This window comes from Rhopilema esculentum, chromosome 5, assembly GCF_057945365.1.
Source record: "Rhopilema esculentum isolate cy_ngs chromosome 5, ASM5794536v1, whole genome shotgun sequence".
NCBI classification, from domain to species: Eukaryota; Metazoa; Cnidaria; class Scyphozoa; order Rhizostomeae; family Rhizostomatidae; genus Rhopilema; species Rhopilema esculentum.
This window is the reverse complement of record NC_142819.1, coordinates 895,668-919,912: the sequence shown is the minus strand read 5'-3', so window position 1 is coordinate 919,912 and position 24,245 is coordinate 895,668. Positions and strand designations below refer to the sequence as shown.

General features: G+C 35.8%; 2 protein-coding genes across 3 annotated transcripts in view; one reads left to right on the top strand and one right to left on the bottom strand.

The window, feature by feature from the left end:
• The window catches only part of LOC135689975 (uncharacterized), a 30,866-nt gene extending 22,999 nt beyond the window's left edge, over nt 1–7,867 (top strand). The window contains exons 21-28 of one of the 2 annotated variants that reach the window (XM_065207346.2): nt 368–554; nt 1,282–2,315; nt 2,858–3,073; nt 4,428–4,516; nt 4,850–4,943; nt 5,184–5,315; nt 5,809–5,917; nt 6,048–7,867. In XM_065207346.2, the coding sequence (XP_065063418.2) occupies nt 368–554; nt 1,282–2,315; nt 2,858–3,073; nt 4,428–4,516; nt 4,850–4,943; nt 5,184–5,315; nt 5,809–5,917; nt 6,048–6,373 (2,187 nt within the window). In that variant the 3' untranslated portion in view covers nt 6,374–7,867. The remainder of the gene's footprint in view (nt 1–367; nt 555–1,281; nt 2,316–2,857; nt 3,074–4,427; nt 4,517–4,849; nt 4,944–5,183; nt 5,316–5,808; nt 5,918–6,047) is intronic. The other variant, XM_065207347.2, reaches the window with a different exon arrangement.
• A 4,535-nt stretch (nt 7,868–12,402) lies between these two features.
• LOC135689976 (uncharacterized) lies at nt 12,403–18,928 on the bottom strand. Its single transcript, XM_065207348.2, has 5 exons — nt 18,768–18,928; nt 17,580–17,610; nt 17,342–17,397; nt 13,893–15,428; nt 12,403–12,547 (listed from the first exon to the last, which is right to left on the bottom strand). Exons 1-5 carry the CDS (start codon nt 18,786–18,788, stop codon nt 12,530–12,532), a joined length of 1,662 nt encoding a protein of 553 aa, XP_065063420.1. The 5' UTR covers nt 18,789–18,928; the 3' UTR covers nt 12,403–12,529.
• Nucleotides 18,929–24,245: the final 5,317 nt, after the last annotated feature.

The following is a 24,245-nucleotide window of genomic DNA, read 5'->3' as shown; positions in this document are numbered from 1 at the left end:
TGTTCTACGTTGTATTTCAGGCTACCGATGGGGTGTCTGTCCCTTCTTGACATCCCAAAACGCGTTTGAGGGGCCCAGGCTTTAGGATGATGTCATTGCTGCCTGACCCCCTTCTACTTGCTACTGCTACATCCGAAAAAATTTCCTTTGGTATTATCTTGGCAAAAAATGACAAAAAGAAATGTTCTTGGGAAGAGGGGTTGCCGTACTCCTGCCTTCACCCCGCTAGCAACAAAGCCGCCATTCTTAGCCCTTGCTAGAATTTTTTTTACAAAAACACACTTCTGAACCAAATTTTTTATTTTCATACATCACAAAGCTCAGATTAAAGTTGAACACTGTAACTATTGATTTGTTTTATTTTTAGAGTGCCGAATTTCAAGATGACGTTTTCACGGACAATCCAGTGCCTCTACCAGAAACTAATATCCGGCACGGAGCATCTGGCATAACAAGGGATGCAAAAACGCCATTTGGAGGCAGGACCTGCAAACAGCCAGTCTTTGAAGTTATCAACACGATGGACGAGAGCACCACTGACAGTCCACCACCTGGTAAAGTACCATTGTTAAGCTGCCATTGCATCTGTATATGGCTATATATAAATATAACAAAATTTCACAAGGGGATCATGACTTACAAAATTTGTATGGCCCCTGTGCCGAGAACCTTCGTGCTAAAGTCATTTAAAGACCCTAAAACTATTAAGCATAGCACAAAAAGCCATAATTTGCATTTTTGGAAATTTATAAAAGAAGATATGCCAAACGGAGCTTCGAATTGCCTGTCATTTAAAACTTGAATAACCCATTCAGTGGAACGACTCTTTGTTTCAATTAAAGGGAGGCCTCACAACTTATCTTTTGAAGTAACTGAAACTCCACCCCTTGGTAGAGCAGTACTATACTGTTTTCTATATTTACTTCTTACATTTTATTTCATAGGTACTTTTTTAGGTGTTCTAATTTGTATCTTTATTGAGCAGAAAAGGTTAAAGGAAAAATATGCCTTTATGAACAGGTAGTTGCGTTGCATGACAGTAAAGGATAGATGTCTTGACTAAAGAAAGGCAGTCAAATATGTGGGGTTGTACTTCCAGTCTATATTTATTTCACCTCGTAATTTCGTCTTGTATTTTCTGGCCATGCACGAAGATAGCTAATTTTATAAACAATACCCTTACCCATTCTAAACCCTACAAAAAGCAAAAAAAAATTGCTTAGAATATTTATGACACATAAATACTTGTAAATGAATAAGAATCTTTTTTTTGGTTTGAAGGATCGCCAAATGGGTTAAAGAACAAAGAGGAGTATCGCGTGCTGGAAGAACGTTTCAAGAATATGGAACGTGGTTACAATGAAATGAAGCAGAGATTACGAAAACATTCGGAGCTTCAGAACGAAATGGAGAATTTGCGTTCCGAACTTGAGAAGTCGTTATCCGCCCATCAGAAACTGCAAGAATCGTTGTTAGTCCACGAGAAGACGAAGGATGAAATAACTGAAAGACACGATCTTCTCAGGAACAAATCGAATAAGCTAGAAAGTGAAAATAAAGTGCTTGTACAAAATTTAGAAATGGTTAATGAAAGTTACGAAAAATTAAGTAGAAAATACAAACGACTGCAAGAGAAGTTAGAGAAAAATGAGGATCTTGAAGATAAAATTGAGGAACTGGAACGGACGAAAGCAAGAAAACTTGAAAAAATTAGAGAATTGGAGGATCTTGTTGCTGACTTGAATGAAAACAAAAGAAGAAGTAACAAAGGAGATGAAACAATGAGAAATAGACTTGAGAAAGAGAATAGATCGTTGCAGAACACGATTGAAAATTGTCATCAGGAGATTGAGGAACTAGAAGATAAGCTGGGAAATTTAGAAACGGAGAATGGTAAATTACGAAGCGAACTGAAACAATGGAGAAGCAGTGGAAACATCGACAACAACAACAAGGTCGATCACAAATCAAGAGAGATGGTCGAGAAACTTGAAACATTGAAATTAGACCTCGAAGAACAAATTGAAATTGAAATTCGTGATAGAAAACTTGCTGAGAAAGAGAGGGATACAATCGAGGAAGAATTTGCAGAGGAAAGAAGTAGCTTAGAGAGTCGAATACAAAAGATTATGAGTCACAATCGACAACTAGAAGATGAGATCAGAGAAATGACGTGTCTTTTAGATGCAAGTAAGAAAAGTTATTTCCAATTGGATGAAGAATTCCAGGAATTGAAAAAGGAAGCAAATTTTGACAAAAGAAAGCATAAAGAGGAAATGAGATCAAAAAACGACGAGGTTGCAGAAATCTCTAAGGTTTATATGAATCTTTTACTGCCTTTTTAATTAAGCAAGTTTGTTAGTTTTTACAAGTCGTCTATGTTATATTTGTTAAAATAGTATTTTTGTCAATTAACCATTTACAAAAACTACAGTTTTCTTGCAAAGGAGTGATATTTTTGCTACTCTATACTTTACTGCGCACTGTGACCTTGCGCACACTAACTGCACAAATTCATTGTTTATAGAGACTTTCACTGTATTATTTTTCTCTTCTTTAATAAACTAATTCATTCATTAATAGGCCTTTTACCTTGACCTAGCTCTATGTACTGATTAATCATTATGCAATAGATGGTAGATTTCCTTACCCTATTCAATAAAATCCCCATTCATTCCTTGTTTTGTTAGTTTGCTTGCCTTTTACCTACACCTTCTACAAAAATCTATGCATTTGGCTTTCATACAATCTTATTTGCTTTTTTTGTTGAAATCTCTGATATAAAAAGTTTTCTAGAGTAAATGTCTTTCTACTTTTTATAAGAATGAGGTTTTATATCCCATAAACTTGTTCTTAGGAAAAAGATGTTCTCAAAATAGAATGCAGCAGATTAGATAAAAAGATGGCGGAGTCAATAGAAGAGATAAGAAGACTGGAAAAGGATCACACCACTGGCAGAAGCACTATTGACAGAAAATCATCTGGACCGAAAGACTTAGAACGAGTGCGGGAGGACCTGAAAATGACACAAGAACATCTTAGGATTGCAACAGACACGAATTCTCTTCTTCAGGTAAATCTTGCTTTTCTTGAGGACTATTAAACTATTCTACAGAATGCCTTTTCATTAGATGTCCCGTTAATGACGCCATCCGTCACTCGTCGCTACTCAAGTCATCAATAGTGTCCCATTGCCAAACAGAACCAAAGACCGAGATGCAAATTTTTGTTCGGAGGGGGGGGGGGGGGTAGCCCTGATAAATTGGTTCAACAACAGCCATATTTTACATAATAAAAGTATTTTACTTATGCTACTTAAGTTTTTTTGGAGGGGGGGGGGGGCAAGGCTCCTACGGTCCCCTGCATCTCGGCCTTGAACAGAAGAAGAGCTTTCGTCATTATGCTTTGTTGTTGCTAATTTTGTTCTTGTGTTGTGCTGATATATACCTGAGTATAGAAATTCAAAGCACAATCGCAAGAGGTGTAAATAATCAAGAAAAGTTAGAGATGAAGATAATCAAGCTTGTGTCTATGCTGTCCACATAACACACATAACATCTTTGTTGAATTCTTAGCTGCAGGATTTTGTGATTCTTCAAAAGACGTTTGAATCTTCAAGTTTACCTTTATGTCGGGCTTGAATCTTTAATCATCGAATTTGATGATGAAAGTGCTGCGTTCAGTTGACTCCTGCTAGCATAGCTTTCTGTCATCATTTCCTACAGATTGTATCAAAATGGCCTCTTTTCTATGAATGAGAAATTGCTATTTGTTAATGAATGTCTAAACTAATTTAAAAAAACTTACGCGGGCACACGAAGAGTCCTTGCAGATAACCAAATCTCGGTAAAAGTGAACTTTTTTTATTATTCTCATAAAACGAGCTTCTTTTCTAAAGATTTGTGCAATATCACCAGGATGATGACTTTATTTTTTCATTAGATTTTGAATATCTGAGATAAGTTTAATATCTATCTGATATATCATCTATTTTCACTAAAGAGAAGAGAGTTTTACAAGGAAGTGAAAAAAGCTCAATGCAAAAATAGTTTGAACGAAGCTAAATTATGTATTATTCAGTAACTATATCATCAATGTTTTATCTATGACCATGACAACAAACCAAAACTCAGATTTTGGGATAGTTGGAGGGTCATGGTAGCCAACCTTCTGATAGAAGATGGTACCTGATGATGATATCATCATTGAGCCTCTATTTGGCAATTCAATTTGAAAGAATAGTCCAAGTCAAAATTAATGCTGTTAGATTCATTCAACAGAATGTCTTAGCGGGGCGACTTTAAAAATTAGCATGAAACTGTTGCAAGGACAGGTGAACATTCGTTTACATTCCTATACAATAATTAAAAATCTACTTATGCTTGTTATATCAAGAATTCGTTGCAAACAGTCGTTGTTTATTTCAGCTTGAGATAAAGAAGATGAAACAGGATCACGAGACTGAATTAAATATTCAGCTTATCGAATTAGAGGCAAAGCTGAGCAAGGGTCACGAGTGAGTTATTGACGGATCGAATTTAGAATCAATTCGTATGTGTAACAAAATTATCAGAGATGGTTGCTGTTTTCACGAGCACGTGATTATTAGTCAATCCGATCATTCGATTCTTTGTTAATATGGTGTGGATTGCAAGGTTTATTCTGGTAGCAAAAAAATTTTATTTGTTTTCTCTTTGGTGCTTGCTTTAGTGACTTGATAGCTTAATTAATTGAATTATTTTGAAACTGAAAACTTGTATGATTAAAAGCCCGGCTAAAATTTCATGGTAGCACGATTAAGAACTACATTTTTGTTCAAGATTCATTCATTAGCCAATCTGTTTTTCAGAGGGGAAATAAATCGCATAAGGGAAGAACTTTCATCTTTACCAAATATTGAAAGAAAGGAACTGGAAGACAGAATTACTGTTCAAGACTTTGCTGTGAGTAATTTCTACGACTTTCCAGAAATGTCCTCTCTTCTAGGAACGTGATGTTGTAATATGTTTCTGAAACGGAATATCACCATTGCAACGAAATCTCAGAAAATGTTTTTGCTGATATTCGGCACTCATAAATATGTCACCCCGAAAATGTCAATTTGCATCATAACTTGTTGCTGTTGAAAACTTTCTAGTTTCAACGCACGGATGACTTTCATTTTGAGAAATTGTGTTTTTTAGATTCGTAAACTTCAAGCCATCTTGGAGGTTCGCGAACACGAAGAAAGAACCCATGAAGAGACACAAGAAATTGCCCCCGTCACTTTAAATGGAAGCGAAAGCCCAACAACAAATTCAAACAAAGCCTCAAAGGTATTTTTCATTAAAGGGTTGACAAATATAACCTTACTTCGGCCTGACTCTGTAAGACCTAAGTGACAATTCACGTTATTATTTCTATCAAATCTTAAAATGATACGAAACCTCCAATGTGCCAATCACAGAGGAAAATTACAACCACGACTGACACTTACAATTTTTTGTGACAGCGGCTACGATTGGATTCATGTTTGAATCCTAGATTCAGTATTTTTATTTAGAATATCTATACAGATTGATAAGCTACAGAATTACGTACGGTTTTCAAACTGACTTGTTAACAAAATCAACGTTGCAAGAAGAAAATTGGTTAAAATTTTGTGTACTGTTTTTTTCATTATTTACTGTCTGCTAAAAGGAAATTTTTTTTATACAATGATGTTGAATAATGTAAGGCATGAAGTGAAGTATTTGTGTAACACATTTGGCACAAATTTGTCCGTCTTTTAGAGCTCTTCCGTGTAATAAACTGTTGATTTGAATTCAGTTTTCACAGAATCTACCAGATTCCGTTAACGTCATAATATCAGGTGGTAATGAAGTGAAGGTCACACAAAGTATCGACCACGATGACGAAGAGGATCCTGAAGAAAAAGGTATTAACTTCAGGTCATGTAACTGCTCAATTATCAGATAAAATTCGTTTTCCTTGCAAAATAGTTGTAACCCGATCCCTATTCATGCGAACCTTTTCCAGAATTTTAATGTTGACCTTGTCATTTCTAGAAACACTAACCGACCGCGAGCTGCGCCGGGTTTCTTACAAAATTGCTGGAGGTGCCTGGAATAACATGGGCCAGGCGTTGTGTCTTCGAGGCCCCAAGTATGATGAAATTATGAATAGCAACAACAATGACCAAGAAAAGATTTTCGGGTTGCTATCGCTTTGGAAGTCGGAGATGAAGCAGCCAAGGAGTGTCATGATATCACAGTTGACTGTGGCCATCGAGAGAATGAAACGTAGAGACATTGTCAAGTTCGTTAAGGAGCTCAATGGACGCGAGGGATCTAGTTTGTCAATACGCAAGAGAATTCGTAATTTTGTGCGGTAGAATACCAAAGGTGTATGACGTAACCAATGGAAGATGAATATCCAGTGGCAAAGGCCACAATCAAATCTAGCAGGTCAAGCGATATTCGTTTATTCCTTGGTGATATGAATAGCTGCTTATTAATGATTTATAAGGACAGCGTTAGAAATGAATATTCAAAATATACAACATATGCCGATATATTTTCAATGACACGTGGGTTTGAGGTAACTTTTACTGGCTCGAAGTAGGAGGAGAACGCATTGCCTTGGTCTTAAAGATATTAAGCTTGCAAAGGGTGATAATGTTAAAACGCAATCGGATTTGCAAACTAGAAAGTAAAGCAACTTGAGCATGATCGTTTCGCAAAGCAGCGTTCAACAATGTTACTGTTGGTCCTGAAATCACTCATCAAATCTCAGAATTTGTTAGAAGTTAAGAACAAATTAAGCTACTGTAAAATGAAATTTGGAAAACGTTTATCTCAAGCCATCTTCGGTGAATACTCAAACGTGTTGGCAAATGAGGCCTGAACACCTCCCTAGAGCGAAAAAGCTAGCTGCTGCATTGCTTACACCCTTATCATTTATGAACAAATTAAGAACATCCAGCTGAATTTCAATTCTCTGGTTCTTATGCAAAAGAATGTAATGCATGAAATTTTTGTGTATGCACATGAGAATTTGGCATTATTCTATTCATGTTTCCAAAGAAATTTTTTTAACAACTTGAGCTTGTATTGAAGATCATAATCAAGCGACTGAATTTTTAATTAAACTTAGCACAGAGTTTGTGTCGCCCATGACAAGTAACAATTTTTTTCAATTCTAAGAAAATAAAACAAAGCGGCGAAAATTCTAGGAACAAATTTTGGTCGTGTATGAGTGTTTTTAATTATGGTTTATAAACACATTTAAGGTACCAAGTTGAAGAAATATAATTTGTCATACAACACACGGGATCTCATAAAATCTATTTACCATACTCACGGAGTATGGTAAATGGCAGCCAGTCAGCCAGTCAGCCAGTCAGTCCTTGAGTTGTGTAGCGAGTGGAATGGATGTGTTAACACCTTAATTAAGGTGGTAATGTAAAAAACGTTATTAAGAGCAGCCAGTGTAATTAGTAAGGTCTTGTCTCGTGATAATTTAATGTAAGGCCTATTTAATGTGGGCCTTGCCTAGTGATAATTCGCAAAATTTGCATACAAGAATTGACACTCTCAATTCATTCAAGTGATTACCATTTTTGTATCATGAAATTGATCCAGTCAGAGTCTTAGATATTTTGAAAGCGTAGCTTTGTTATTTTTAAATGTTTTCAAATAAGCTAATTTATCCAATAGAAAAGAAGAATCGCATCGCAAGCATATTTGATGATCTGTTCCTCGACTTAATTTTGAATTTTGATAGACTATTTATACTGTTACTTAAGTGGAACAACTTGTGAGCTTTTAAAAATAATTTGTTATTCATAAACGATCTCAACGGAAGAACTTAAAGAACGATTTTTCTTTTCGAGGTTTGCACTGCTTTCATCTAATTTTGGCAAAAAGTTTTATTTATACAGGCATGTGATCTAATTTAATTAACATTGATGAGCAACGAAAACAGAACGAATATAATCATATTTCTGAAGATTTAGAAAGTCAGGAAAGTTTTTGTTCAATTTCCATAATTATAGAGCAAGACGAAACAGAAACTCGAAGGTGCGTCAACAACGTTGTCATAGAATAATCGATATCAGAAAAGGTGTGAATACCTGCAAGTTGAACAAAAATACATGCAAAAAATAATTAAATGAACATTGTTGCTAACAAGAGCGCAGCTGAAGAAATGTTATTATGTCAAATCTTTCAATTTTGTCAAACTCAAGAAACAGGGAAGAATCAAAATGATTGAGAAAGTGTCGAAAAAGAAAAATAACTAAAATTTATGCTATATCAAGTTAGCTGACAGAACACGTTGGCGTAGATGCAACTGGTAACGTGGGGTTCAAAAGCTAAAAACTTTTGCTTTCTGTAAAGAAGTATGATTGATTGCCTTGATGCAACTCTGCGCAGGGTTCTCCTTGCTATACAGTCTCGTACAATGTGTTAGTACATAATAAATAAAAGCTAGATTCAGTACTTATTCAAATTAATCAAACATTAAGATTGAGAACATGAAGAAAGAAAAAGAAAAGTAGAAAACCATGATCATGTAAAGATACGCAGTGCAGTGCCCAGGAATAACCATTTCAGGGCTTGTGTTAATGTCTAACTGGCTTGTTGCTTTTTCTACATAATTGGCGAGAAAAGCAATTCTGCGTGATAGACAAATACATTCAGCGTTTGGAATCATCAATGACGAAATTAGCCTCGATTTGGTTGGAATCTTGTTTCTACCCGAGGTTGGGAAATTTTCCGCCATTACTTCCAAACAGAACAGAAGTACAATGTCAAAAGTTGACCGAAAACACTTACAATGCCTAAGAGACGAGGAAAAGTTTTTGCTTAAAATGCAGAATCAATTATTGAATCAACAGAAAAGACTAAAAGTAGAAGAAGCAGCGCTTTTAAGGTTGATGAGTGCTAGTGGAACTAGTCGAGGGGGCGTTGGGAAGCAGGGAACAGCCGCCAAGCCCGAGACTGTTGTTAGTCAGCTGGAGTGTAAATCTTCTCATACCACAATTAAAAGTCAGATTGATTGTCTAGATGATACAGTAGTAAACGTTGCTCCTCTAAGTTTGCATGATTTGACTGTTCCGAGTTACAAGGAAAAGGGTCTAGAAGATTCCATTGACCAAGGCAAAGAACTGTTTGATGCACCCCAAGAGGAAAGTGAACATGACAGTGACAGCGAAAGAGACTTCAGTGAACAAGACGATGATGACTGAAATGCCCTATCTTAATGTTTGCTCTCACAAATGAGTAAATTTGTCAAGAATCATTGGAATCCTCTCAAATCCCAGCAGTGGTGATTAAATATTGCTGCTCCTCCTACGAACACCATTCCCTCTGATGGTACCACTTACCTGCTTTTTCTGAATGGCTTGAATACTTGAAGAGTTATGCAGCCTAAAACGATCAAGTTTTGAATTCGCATAGTTGCCAAACTGTGATAATAGGTTCCTAAAGAAACAATGTTCAGCAGCAATTCAAAGGAGATCCAGACAGAATATGCAGTACAGGAAAACTCTATCACCATCATTAGTATTTTGTGAATAATATTCAAGAATTTCTTTTATAAATTTTCAACCATTAAGTTATTCACATTTGATGTAGTGCCATTTCTATCAAATTGCCATTAGTTTTTTGTGAATTGATTGTCAAATGTCATGACCCAGAAAGTATCTCATCAACAAGAATGGACAGATTTGAGAAAAACCTTGATGGGACAAGAGAGAGAACAAGGACTTAAAGAAAGAGTTTCTGAATGAATGAATCCCCTCAATGATAATTGATGTGGCATCATAGATGATTGCCTAAAACCAACAATTATTTAGTTATATGTATTTTTTGTCACAGTTGAAGCCAGAGGGTTCAATAATGGCACATCACAATTTCAGTTTAATTTCTTTTCTGGTATATAAGTTATGCAATAAGAAAGTAAAAATTTAAAAATATAGTTTATCTGATCAACCAAACAACTCACCTTAGGCAAAGAATTTTTCATCATCTTCATATTCAGTTTAACTTCCATTTTCCATGCTAGCATGCATTGGATGGAGTTAAATGATTTCCAAACTGACCTATCTTCCATCAGGTCTTTACCAAGCCTCTCTCTCAAATCTCTTCTTATCAACTTATTAATTCAGCCCATGTTTTCTTTGGCATAACTCCACCAACTGGACCTGCTACCCCAACTGCTCTGCATTTACTTGCCTCATCTATAGGCAAATAATTTGATATGGATGTTTAATGTAAGCCTAGAAGACAGGCTTAGATCTGATGAACTTGAGGTTAGATTAGATCTGGAGAGTATTGGGGTATGTGTGCAGAATAGAAGACTTCCCTGGTTTTATCACTTTCAGAGAATAGATATTAATCAATTGTAATTCCACATTAAATTTTTACAGTCCAAATGTATCTGAATAGAATGCTAAAAAATTGGCATGTGTAAAATTGTTCAAAAATTGACATTTTATTTCTTTAAGACTCATGAACATATACTTCAGGATAACTTGTAAACTTATCCAATTTAGAATGCATGGATTGTTTATATTTGAATTTATTGGAGGGTACTGTCCATGTTGACAAACCCTTAGTCTATTTGTATAATCAGTTTAAAAGGTATCTCTTAAGAAATTACTTTACATGTGCAATTAAAGCGTATTTTGTTGGAACCTCTACCAATGTGTTTGCAGTGACCATTCACAGACTGTAATAATGTTCTCCATTGTCTCACTGTGATTAACACCTTCCATGATCTATGTATCCACAATAACATAATCAACAACACTTCTTTGTAATTAGGTAGTCAGTAAATTCACCAAGATGAACAGTGATGCAACAACCCCTCTTGCTGGCTCCGTTTTTTTTGCATGTTAAACAAGACATAAAAACGACAGCACTCAACAGAAATAACATTTAGGAACCAAACATGATCATCCAGCGTTCCTATAGGTTCCCTTTTTGGGTACCAATCAAACAAGAGACAGTTTTGTGCACAATTGTACTGAGGGTAGGTGAATCATTCCTACCATAACTTAACAATTTGTTTCACACAATAAAGTTTCAAGTCATAGCTTTGTGCCAACCTACACCACCAAATCGCCTCTACAAGTACTCCTCCAGAAAAACAAGGAAACAGTGCAGAAAATTGGTATTTGCTCCCTTTATGCAGTCATGGGAAAGAAACTAGATTTAAATTCAACCTGTGAAATTTTTCCAAGCTGCAAGTCTCTGCTCTGTCTAGGGACAAAGCTCATTACAAAGACACCTCATTAACAACAGCTTGCTTAAACTTGATTCTAATAATTATTGAAATTATCATTTTTTGATTGAAATTATTTGGCTTGGGCAACTAATGGAGAGGGGCATTTGCTAGACAAAGATAAATGTTTTTCTGATCAACCCCTACTCTGCAGTATACACAAATATTTTCATTTTTATCTAAAGCAATTTCAGTTGACAGATTCTCCTCCATGCCAAAATCTTTCTCGGTCTCTTAATAAGATGTAACTGCTTTCAATTTTTCACAACCTGCATGGCATTGCTCACTTTCTTTTTTAACAAAAAAGAAATTTCTTGATCACTTTAACCATCAGTTGACAAGGGCAACCAGCCACACTGAAATTAATTCCTAATATCTTTCTCAAAATTGCCTTTTTGCAATATTTCTATGGGCATATATTGAAGTTTGGATTCTATTAATGGGGCACTTAGTGGGGAGGGTTCCCTCCAGAAAGAGGGAGTTTAATAAATCAAATACAGTATTTCAAACCTTATGGAATTTCATATTGCAAGCTTTGTACTTTTTGGGGCAGATACAGTGCAAGATTAAAATCACATTCAATATATTTCAAGATACAATATTATTTCCAAATAATTTTCTCATTTGTAACCTTATCTCATCATAGTGCCCATTTTACTACAGAGTTTTGATTTTTAAATACAATTTTGCAATTCAGTTCATGATATAACTCAGGCAGCAATAAAATGACACTAACACCAAACACAGGCAGCAATTTAATTGATTGGTTTATCTAGCAATTCCAAACTGCAAACTTTCAAATGTCATACTGGCCTGTTACTATATCACTTATTTTTGAAAACAAATTAGAGGAAATACTAGGAGATCTAAATGTGCCGAAATTCAGTTTGCTTGATTACTATCAGAATGAAAGACAATTTTGACCAAACTCATTATTATTGATCATTTACATACTTTCATGAGGATTTTGGTATGCATACAGGCAAGTTCTTACTGTTAGAATCTGATAGGCTTCAGGAAATTCGGTAGAAATTTCTTTTTAAGTTTAATAAAATTAAGAACATTTTTCGTAATTCTGCTAGGTTTTAGTATATAGGTAGAGGTGAGACAAGAAGAAAACAAAGACAACAAAAATAATATTAAGCCAGTGACTATCATCAATGGGAATACCAATGATTAACTTTTTGCTTTGAATATTAGGTTTGTGATATTTTTAAAAGAAGCGTGCAAAGACACAATGCTTATTCTTTTGAATTAACCTTTAAGGTACCTTTTTCCCCTGCAAAGAAGAGAGAAAACTTGGTTAAAAAGGATTTGGCATCTGGTAACAATCAAAACATAATGATCAATATGTAAATTCTCACAAATTTACTAATTAACATAATCTTTAAATATACATAGCCTACATCCCTTTTACTGAAGTTATGACATATTACATATAATTATAATGAACTCAAAACCAATTTGTACACAGAAATTAAAGATCAAGGTTATTAATAGCAGTGGTTTTCCATGATAATTTTTATTTCAAATCGGTCATGGAGTAGGCAGATAGCACATCCCATTTCTCTGTGTCATCGAATAACAACTTGTAACAAAACCTAGCTTACATTTGAATAAACAATGAAGCCAACAAACAAATAAAAAACAAACAAACAAATAGTCCAGTAGCATAAAAGCAACAAAAAGGTGAATTTCTCATTTCCAGGGGGCATAACCCCTTGCTATGTTTGCTTTAGTGTATGTATGACAGAACCTTAAAAATGCAAAGCAAACCATAATTGGCAACAAAAATTTAAGAGGAAATTGAAAACTATAAAGAATATGATCAAAACTGCATATCCATTTTCACTTACGATTTTGTTATTCTGTACTACATTAGTAAAATACTAGCATGTTTACACTACCCCAAAAGAGAATTGTAGCCAGCAGAGGATTGAGGACTGCATTCAGCCACAACATACATTTTCTGCTTTCTATACAGAAGTTGTATAGAAAAAATTGTTTTGTAAGCTCACCAAATACGAAGTCTGCTAAGTATGTATTCATTATGAATGCAAGGGGTGCAATGTGAATCAAGCATGTATTTTCGGAAGATTTCTGTTTGACATATTTCCAAACGATTTTGAGTCTTGGCATCTTATAATGTTTGTCTACCTTCATCACAATTTAATTTATATATGACCCTTCTATTATATATGGCCATTTTTATTGTCACAGGAGGTTAGGTCATCCTTTTCTGCCCATTTTGCCATTGTATGGTAAAAAGGGCTTGAATTGATAAAACCTGTGCAGTGGGGCTCATTGTCATGTATTGAGAAACAGGGAACAAACTAACTTCCTTCATTAATTGGATGTCATATAAGTCATCCAATGTCAATGCTCTACACCTCTATTTTGAATTGATTAAGGTGATGATTTACATTACTGTTCAATACTTGTAGCTGCGAGACTTGCACAGTACTTGGAAATGAGCACTGTTGTGCAGACTGTAAAATTCCTTTTTGGATAGTCTCCTTGCAGGCTAGTCAAATGGCAAAAACCTCACAGCTTCAAAGAGATGTTACAAAACATTCAACAGATATATTCATATCATAAAATTAATTAGACCAATGACGACATACCCTGAGCTTTGCATCTTCCTCTTGACGTTGCTCATAGTGACTAAAGTCATCAAAGATTGAGGTCTGAGCCTTGTAAGAGTGCACAATGTTAATAACATGTTTTCCCTTTTCTGGAGGAACCTCCTGTGTATCCCTAGAGTTAGTAATTGGCTTGTTCTCGTTGTTTTCCAAGCGTATTGGTCTCAAAAGATTGTTAGGTACATCCTTAACATAAATCCATTTGACATCAAACCTGCCCTTCCACTTATCTTGTACCCAGACCCCTGTCTCAACATGAATGTCCACAAAAGACATCATCTGGGCAACCCCACAGAAATGCCCACTGCCATTTACACTAAACAGCATGTAAATGGGTCCATTACCATTCTTGGACTGTTCTTTAAATGCTTCATTCAAACGGCGATTTCCATGCTCTGTACTTGTCCAAATGCTATACTTAATAGAGCGAAATATATCATCCTCACTGTAGCTTTTGATTATAAAGTACCTTGCATTCTTAAAATCCAGATTGAGTTCCTTCGGGTTGAAATTATTTCTGGTCCAAAGATCACGAAGCAAGGGTGAACAATCCTTTGGAATTCGCGAGTCAACCACACTTACACTAGCAGACTGTCCATTAGCACTATTATTCTGGCGGTTCCAACGACCACCATTACCATTAGCTTGTTGTTTTCCACCCCCATTTTTTGCAACGTTCCCATTTTGGTTACTATAATTTGGTTTTGAGGCTGATGGTAACTGAACTGGTGCTTTCTGTGTTTTAGATGATGGTGGTTTGGGCTTTGCAGGCTGGCTAGCAACAGCTGCCCACGATGCTGGCTTACCCGGTGCATTTGATGTCCCTGATTGTGCAGTACCAGAAGAGCTCTTTGAAACCTTAATTGATGATGGACCTGAGCTACTAACTGTTGGGTCATTACTGTCTTTGATATCTCCTTGATTAGTACCTGATACCGTTAGTTGGGACAAAGACTTCTCAACTGTAGCAGTGGCCGGATTAACAAATGTTCCAAGACTCTGGTCTGGCACTTCCCCATTATCAAATCCTGAAAGTTCACCTTGTTCAACCTTGGCCTTTTCGTGTTCAGGAGGTGGTGGCGGCTTATACAAATCCTGATGTAACTGTCCACTTGGGTTTTCTGCTGTGCCCCATGTTAAGTTCAAATCAGTATTGCCCGTAGGAAAGAAGAATGAGCTTGGATTGTTGAAATATGACCATGCAGTTCCACCAACATATGGCGTAAAAGTGTTTGCAAATCCAGAATTTGATGGATTAAATACATGATCAGGAGTCATAAATTGATTTTCAGATGCCCCACCGGGAGCAAGTCCTCCATAGCTATAATTGGTAACATTATGATCAAATCCCTGGGGCTGAGAACTGGTAGCAGCTGACCAAGCAGGTTGCTGTCCGAAGCCTTGGTATGGTATCTGATATGCGGCTGCATTATTTGTGTTAGTGTAATACCCTGACATAAATGCCTCTAGCATGTTTGCAGCTACCACATCTGGTTGTGGTTGAAGTGGCTTTTGATTCTAAGAAAACAATGGGTGGCATTAGAAACATACAATTACCTCAAAAAACCTAGAGTTGAGATCCTTTCAACAAAATCAAAATAATAAACCCCCAAAGAAAGGTTTTATACTACTTTAATTATACTACAATTTTGTGTTGCCAGGTTCCAAAGAAAGTCTGGATTGTGGATTAGTTACAAAATTAGTAAATAGCCAATGTGTGGCATATAATGTCCTGTCTTGTCTTTCTATTTGATGTAGGCCTTTGCTCTAGGCCTTGTCTAGGCCTTTGTTCTAGGTCCTGCACCCTTACTAAGTAATTTGCATGGGCTAGTGATGGCCTTAACAAAAAAATATTTTTGCCTGCCGGATACAGACGTCAATTTGTAGCTTTTTTATTCAAAAGTCGGTTACTATGAGCTACAATTATTTTGGAGGAAATGAAGGAATATAGACTGAGATAAGTACAATACAGCATGAATGTAGCTATACAAGTGCCTGAGGAACATAAGAGTTTTTTTGTTTTAATAGTTGAAAGCGTTTGTACAAAGATTTGGCCAAAGAAGCAGTCAATCAGCCATGTAGAAATCTCTTCAGAAAAAGGCCTGATCCTCACAAAAATTTGGATCTGTCATATCAACAGCCAAAATCAAAAGCCCAAACAGAACATCAAAATTTATCGTACTAGCACTAGATACTTGCAAGGAAAACAACAACAGTACTGTTTTGCAAAATCTATCATCTTTGCAAACTGCAAAATGTTGACACAAATTGAAAAAAATGCTTTTTAACTGAAAGAGAATCCTTTCTTTATAAGAAGCACTTCCAGCAAATATAGAGGGATTGAGTAAAGATTCAAATTGATTAAATGCAACAGTATTCTGTGTTCTCTCACTGTTAAACCAAAACTGTTTGATTTTAGCTTTTCACCAATTCCCCATTAAATACATTTCCCGTAAATATATATATAAATATAAATATATAATAATCTTTATGGTTTGATGCTTTAGAAAGTTGTCAAGCAAAATTGCAAATGAAATGAACTTGAAAATTGTGAAAAAGCTAGCAAGCCAGCTATCCATATGGCAACTTTGATGCAATTTTTATAAGCTCCCCTTTTTATAAACTCCCTACTGGAAAACTTTCTAAATTTATAAGCCCTCAGGAATATAATTTAAGGATGGATTTACTGTTTACAATCACAGTTTATGCAATATAACAGATACTGCACTTGAGGCAGGTAAACTATTCAAAATATATGTTTATATAATGAAACGCACCCATCTTTAGCAACGCAACCAGATAACCACTTTCAACATTTCCCTGAACCGGCAGGGTGATGACTCAATACAAATTTTATAAAATGCTTGCTTTTGAAAATAGTTCAGGCCTTATTTCTTAGTATGCCATAAACACAACTAGTTGTCTCACAATATATAAACACTTGTTACAGATATTAAAGATAAATTGTATGACAAACTAGACATCAACCACCTCATGATTTCATTTCAAATGCAACAACTTATTTAAAAATTAATGCAAATCATATTGGAAAGTTTTCTGAAAGAATTTATCTTCAATTTATGCAAATTGATCTTCCTTGAAACTTCTCTTTTTAATCTTTAATATACCCACAATCTAGTGCATATAAATGTATAAATGAAATCTCATATTACCTTCTGACTTATATAATAAACAAGGGCTACAAAAAACAAATATATTGTGTCTAGGTAACATGATAAACATCTATAAATAAATAAAGTTCATCATAACAAAAAGCATTTTCGAAAAAGACAAATTATATCTTACTAGTGAAAACGATATGCAGATCAAATTCCCACTGGAAGCATATCTGACAAAAACGCAGCACCAAAGTCCAATTCATTAGATATAAATATATAGTTGTACTGACAAGAGAAAAAAATAACACTAACCGGCAAGTTATTTGCGTTATAGTTGAATCCTTTCGCTTCAGCCTTTCTGGTTGCACCTGTTTGAATGAGGAAAACAACGAGATAAAAACAACGTTCAATGCACCATACTTATCAAGATTCCTAATAATAAAATATTTGAAATTTTTTAGGCCAAGGGACTTTCTAGGCTTGGCACTATTCATTTCTTACTTCGACGTGCTAACAAGTTGCAATGATATAGAAAGAGGAATAAACTAACCTGGATTGCTTGGCCCGTTTTCTTTCCCTCGCTAAAACAAGAAGAATTACTCGTTAGTTGAAAAACGTCAGGTAGAAGAACAAAATACTGAGTCACAGAAGATTCGGAATAAATAGTTCTCTAGCAAGTCTCAACATCATCTCCAGCCAAATAGCGAATAAACATTTCACCCACAGTGACGAAGGTGTCAAAGTGATGAAAGGAATTGTACATGAAAGACGGGCTGACAGGAGTATATTTTTATAGATATTTCCTATCGTGGGTCCTTCCTTGTTAAATTGTACAAGAAATATAATTTCGATGGTTCATCAAAATTATCTGTAAATTTGGTGCAAAGAAGAAACTAAACGGAGAGCTCCGCGTTGCGTGACGTAACAAGTAAGGTTCTCTGCACAAAATCTAAATAGAAACCTTTGATGAAAATAAACTCACTACAAAACTCAAACTGTTTCCGTTGATAACAAAATAAATAGGTAAGTGAAACTGACGAATAATTTCGATGCCACTGAAAATACTGGTTCGCTCTCGTAAGGAATTTTAAATGTATGCAACTTTCGTTATGTTCAAGGCCGGGCTTCCGACAAAACTAGCGTCATTGCGAAGGAAGTTAAGCTAAGGCCTAACTAGCATCGATCCAATATTAGTTAGTGTCGCTTTTAAATTAAAAAATTTCAACCAAAGAACGAGAAAGACTTTCACTTTGCCTGCGTATAGACCACAGTTTACAAAGTAAAGCCAGCTACGTTGACAGCAATCGATGGTCGAATCTTTTCATTCAAGGGGAAACTTTTCATTCAAAAATTCTTAAACGATACACAATCCACGATGACCTTCGCATCAGAAGGCTTTTTAAAATACGAGTTCTTGAAAAACGAGAATGAATTGCTTCCCTCCAGGGCCCGATCTTGAACCCAAGCTACAAATTCTCGCTCTTTGTTTGCAGGGAACGGAATCGCGTTGACATTTTTGAGCAGAGAAAAATCTAACAAAGCGTGTAGCTTCCAATATTGTCTCGGTATCTATCCGACATTAAAGGTTCAGTCAAGTAACATCGGGCCATGATATTATTTCCATTTTGCTGAGGTTTGATAGGCTACATGAAACGCTTAACGCAGGTACAAGTAAGATGGCCGCGCTTAGGCCAATCTGAAAAGAAGCATCAAACAAAAAGTTAGGCTATAGACATACTTGGTCCAAGGTAGTAGACATCACAACATGAATTCAGATTTGGTTCGACGATAAGTGAGATCCTTTTCCAAGTCCTAAAATGAAGTTCCTCCGCGTTGAACGTGGTTAATTCCAAACAAAGGACACTTGAGTTTTTCCACTGCGACAATCAAGCACATTCATCTGCACCAATGGGCACACCTTACGTCATCTGTCAATCAAAATATCCTTATAAGGAGCATGCTCTTTGTTCTTCAAGAAACCTAAAGATGGCGTAGTAAGGTTAAAAACCACGGAGTTAAGAAACTCAATGTTGTAAACCTGCTACGTTCAGAAGGGTCACTCAACTACTGTCAGTAACTTGAGAAATTATAATTTTTATCAGTAGCTCTTCAAACCTATAAGTAAACTAAAGTCAAACGAATTAGTTTATCGTGGTGGTAAGGATGATGTTGTACTTCCTTGTCGACACTTTTTTATTGTGACGGAACCTTCTACAAACAGTCTAGTCTTCATAAGTAGAAAACTTTTCTCACTGGAATGATGTCAAGCTTTTTCAACATAAATCCTGTGTGGACATCTGCAGCAAACCAATCCCCAGGCCCGGGAACAGCGTTATTTCGTTGATCACGAGACCCCACAATACAAAGAAACTCGATTTTCTTGAAACCACAGATGTGAAACCTTGTACAAAATATCCCTTCAATGCGACTTTCACTTTAACGCGTTGGCCTTCTGGATCTTACTAAATAAGCAATGCTTTCACTTGAAAGGAAACTTCCTCATAAAGGAAATTGGACATCTTGGAAGGAAATGAAGATAGGAAGAAAAAACGAAAGGCATTCTACCAATAACAAAGATAAAAATAACAAAGAATAACAAACAAATAATGAAAGATGTTCAAAATTTCCCTTGTCTATTTATCTAGCGTGGAAATATTGCATATACATGTATTAGTATATGCAGAATAACTGTGGGGAATCCAAAGCCGCGTTGGTGACACGCGACAGACACACTGAATAGATTGCAAACAAGATGCGTCTCTTTCAACGGTATGAAAAGGTAGTTCTTCTCCAAAGAAGTCGACAATGAGTCGTGCCTACGTATCCACAAGGCTGCCGAAAGTGGGAGGACTGGAGGGTCTGGGATGGGGCTGGAGCCCCCAAATAGTACCCAGACTGTGGTAAAAATCCTCTAACAGTGTACTGAATGGGGAGCAATATGATGGGCAGCCAGCCCCCTCCCAATATAAATTTCGTTTCGACGGCACTGTATCCATCAAAACTCTCAATAATAGGTTCTCAACTAAAAACGAGTTGCTGCAGCAAGCTACTTTTCTCATATGTATAGTGCATAACAAGAAATTTCTGGAATATGCTCGTGCAATATCACGTGTCAAATATATGGAATAAGCATGTTACAGCATGTTGCGTAAAGTTCACTCTAGAAGTTTTTACATTTAAATTTTTTTAGTCAACTTGACCATTGCTAAGTGCAGTAAACAGGTCACTGATGCTTCTATTGTAGAATTGGAAATGCTTGCTTCATCAGCATTTAGAGTCACATTGCATAGTCCGAAAGATATTGGGAGATTGTAAATATAAATCTGAAAATGAACCTTGAAAATAAACATGAACCTTGTAGTACACCTCAATCAACCCTTTGTAGTATTGAGGATATGCCATTAACCATCATCATCATCATAAATTTATTTACCGTTGCTACTTCTATAATTCTAAAAAAGTTAATGTAAGCCAAATTTTACAATGAATCTAAATAAATATATATTAATTACTGATAAAAGGAATACGAAAATCTTTATTTACAAATTTTACAGAGGCAACTGGCTCCATTCTAATTCTTAGTTTCCCTTTTTAAAGCTAAAATTTTTTACGTGTATTGTAACATCTTCATGCCTTGAAAGAAGTTCTTCGAAAGGGGATTCAAAATCCTTGCACAAAATCCTTACGCACTTTTATGTACTCGATTGACGTTATTATTGGCAGCTTTCTTACAGAGTAGCTAGATCAGAGAACAGTAGTTGAAATTTGACATTATAACAGCATTGAACAGTATATTTCCTTGATTATCATCAATATAGTTATCGTGACAATCTAGAGAATGCGTTTACTTTCGTGCTTTCTTTTATGCAGAGGTCCTCTTCGTGTTGGCAAAAGCCTTTATCGAACATATAGTGCGTTATCCTCTGCAAAGTTGCAAAAATCTGTCTGAAGATTGATAAGGAATAAGTTATTGATAAATATATACTTAAAAGCAAAGGACCTAGGGCTGACCCTGGTGGTACGCCGATTTTTATCAGCTTATACGAACTATACTTTTTAAGTAGCTGTAGGTAAATTTCAGGCTTTTTCTTTCAACTCCGTACGCCTCCAATTTTGCGATCAATAAATTGTGCAGTAGGCAGTCACAAGCCTTTGGGAGGTCCATTAGAATAGTACCCACAATGTCCTTTGAATCAAACGATCTTTTCCAATTTCAATGACCATTTGCAAAGCATGTTGGGTGCTGTAATGTTTTCAGAGCCCTGATAGTAAACTCCCTAATATATTGTTTCTAATTATAAAGATGTCATTTAGTTGATAGCCGAGGAGTCGCCTGTGGGCTGTCGTGTCGTATCACTTTGAATTTTGCTAAAGTATGTTCTGCAGTTGCAGATGAAAGTGCAAATGAATTGTACAATTGCAATAACGTGTGTAGCTCTGGCAGACATTCTTTATGGCATTCGTTAAGTCATGATTGATCAAAGGGTTTCCATCTTTGTTACCGTCTTTATTGGTATGGCAACTTCTTTACTATAAATTCTGATTACTTTGCTAAAGTTCACCTCATTTATGAAAGCTTTTAGATTACTTCAATCTAAGCTTTTACTAGTTAACTTGGATTCGTATTGCGTATTGCATAAATGTTTGACATGCTACTAGAGTCCGTTAAAAGGGGCCCCATCTCAGTTTTCCCTTAGGACCCAGATGCCTCCGTTAAACCACTCTCCTTATTCTACAGTAATTTCCTACATTTTAAAGTCTTGCCGAAAGAAATAGCATAATTGCATATAAATTCATACCAAATTCACCCAATATTTTAATTGCTTTCATTTTGTTCCTAACCGCACTAATGTTTTATCTCATCCAAGAAATTGAGATTTTATATATTTATTACATTCGCATAAACACAGTGTTATTTTCACAACGGCAAAGTGCTGAGCTTTTGATACATATTCAAAACATAACAAAACAACATTAGAATTGAAGATAAAGTCTTATTTTTTACTTGAATTCATGTGTCACAAATCATAATGATTGAATATTCTATGGTCTTCTCTTCGAAAGGGCATTTTTAAGTTGCCCATCTGATTTAAAACAACTGAAGAAATCGTTATAATAACCTTTAAAGGCTGTCCTCTCAAAATCTGACAAAATCTAACAAAATTTGTTTGGCTTTACATGGGGTTTTTTGCTCCACCCCCGATCTCTCTCTCAGTCACGGCGCCACTGAAATTTTTTTTACCGTCCTTTCTATTACTTTTCAAAACAGAGTATGAAATCAAAAGAGAATGAAGTGTTTTTATATTGCTTGATTTTTTTGATCGATTTACTAACTTATTGAGGTTTATTTCTATTATTTGTCTTTTATTTGCATCAATTCGGTAGATAACTCACTCTATTATTGCAATGTCATTTTTGATGTGTAATCATGGCCTACTGAAAATCCTCGAGAAAAAGAAGATGCACATGTGTGTTCAGGAAGTAAAATTCTCTTAGTTAACTCAACATCATTGAAATGTGCACTCTGAACCAATGGTAACCCTTTCCCCAACGTCTGTCACCAGAGTTTTAGCATAACTCCTCCCCTCCAAAATGTTTTCTAAAAACCAATAATCAATGTTTTTCTTAGAATCGTCGAACTGTCTATTCTAAGCGGTATGGTATTTTGTTTAATTTTAGTCATGGAGATGCATTTTTAGCCATTCTAGAAGGCCTAATTTAAAAAATGTTCTTTCAAGTCCTCCTATGTCACTAAACTTGATTCTTAGCCCTCCCAGGTTCAATTTCGTGGCGCCGTCCCTGGTCTCTATCTACGCCACTGAAAAGTGATGAGAATTTCTAGTACCGAAATATTCTTAATTTTTAACTTCTCATAGTTTTACTGAACTGAGGCTCAATACTGATTGTAAAGTTTCAAGTTTCCCATTCGGAAATTGACTTTGCCTGTTCAAAATAATTCAATTTGATGGATGGGTCCGTACATTTGTTAGAACACAGGGTTCCCATTCATCGCAGGACATCACATGCGCTGCAATTGCATCAGCTTTTGTAAATTGTATTCTTCTTAAGGTATATAAGGGGTGGCTTTATAGTTAGGTTCAGTCTTGCCGTAAGATTGTCGAACTCAGTGTACCTTGTCGCTAGCTTGCAGAATTGTGTTTGCCGTTACATTTTCGCCGTTAGCCATTTAAGATATTTTTAGTCGTTTGCCGTCAACTGATGAATTAGAAGAAGTGTATAGAGAATTGGATAACAGTTTTTGCCGTATTTATCGTGTACGTTTCTGCGAACGACCTACGAACTCACATTTGTAAAACCCCCTTTTTAAGTGGTTTTACACATTTAAAATCCCCAAATTTCTAAAATATAAAATTCACAAGTTTGGTCTTAAGAAAAAAATCCAAGTGAACTGTTGACTTTTTTAATTGTAATTGGGTTTCCAATCTATGGAGGGGGGGGGGGGGCGTCACACTCCAACGTCCCTCTATCATTTATGTTCCTGGGCAAACTCAAAAGCAAACTGTGCGAAATCGTAGTGAAGCTGTTTACTTCATACCTCAAAGAATGTATTTCGAAATCAGGTATAAAACTCAATAAAGCGATACATGTGTGCCAGAAGTGTTTGAAAAAGAAAACGAAAGCGACAATTAGGGAGTGGATGATAGATACGATTGGCAAAGATTAGCCAAGATTCATGTGTAGGCAACTTTCGGCCTGCGGGCCAAAATCCAGCCAAGGAAGAGAACCTCCATGGCCAGCGAGATGACAAATTATATTATAATTCTTTTGGTTGGCAAGGATGATTTTCCGAGGGTTCGGTAATATTTAATGAAACATTTCGATACAATATGAGTTTATCTTCGTGAAACCTGGGAATAATGAGAAGATTTTTTTACTATCTGTTGTGATCATTTTATCCAGCTTAAAGCAGAAACTTTGAATTTATCCGGCTTAAAGTAAAACAATACGGAAAACGATAAGGGAAGACATTCGAGAATATAAAACCAAGTCAGTGGGACAAGCAGTTGAAAAGAGCAAGGGGAAAAGTTGAAAAGTGACCAACCGAGGAGAAGGAAACAAAAAATGCTACCCAGCAATTATTAAAGGAAGCAGATGGTACCGTAACAACTGACCGGGAAAAAGTCGTAGAAAGATGAGCAGAGTTCTATGAAATGTTGTATTCGAGGAATGGAACAGAAGTGTTTGGAATCAACCC

Bases quoted from the DNA above. Each gene is read 5' to 3' on its own strand.
- LOC135689976 (XM_065207348.2), bottom strand. From the start codon at position 18,788: ATGTCTACTACCTTGGACCAA. The intron at 17,398-17,579 runs GTTAGTTTATTC...TCATTCAAACAG, and splicing joins AAACGGGCCAAGCAATCCAG to GTGCAACCAGAAAGGCTGAA. The intron at 15,429-17,341 runs GTTAGTGTTATT...TTGTTTTCTTAG, and splicing joins ATAACGCAAATAACTTGCCG to AATCAAAAGCCACTTCAACC.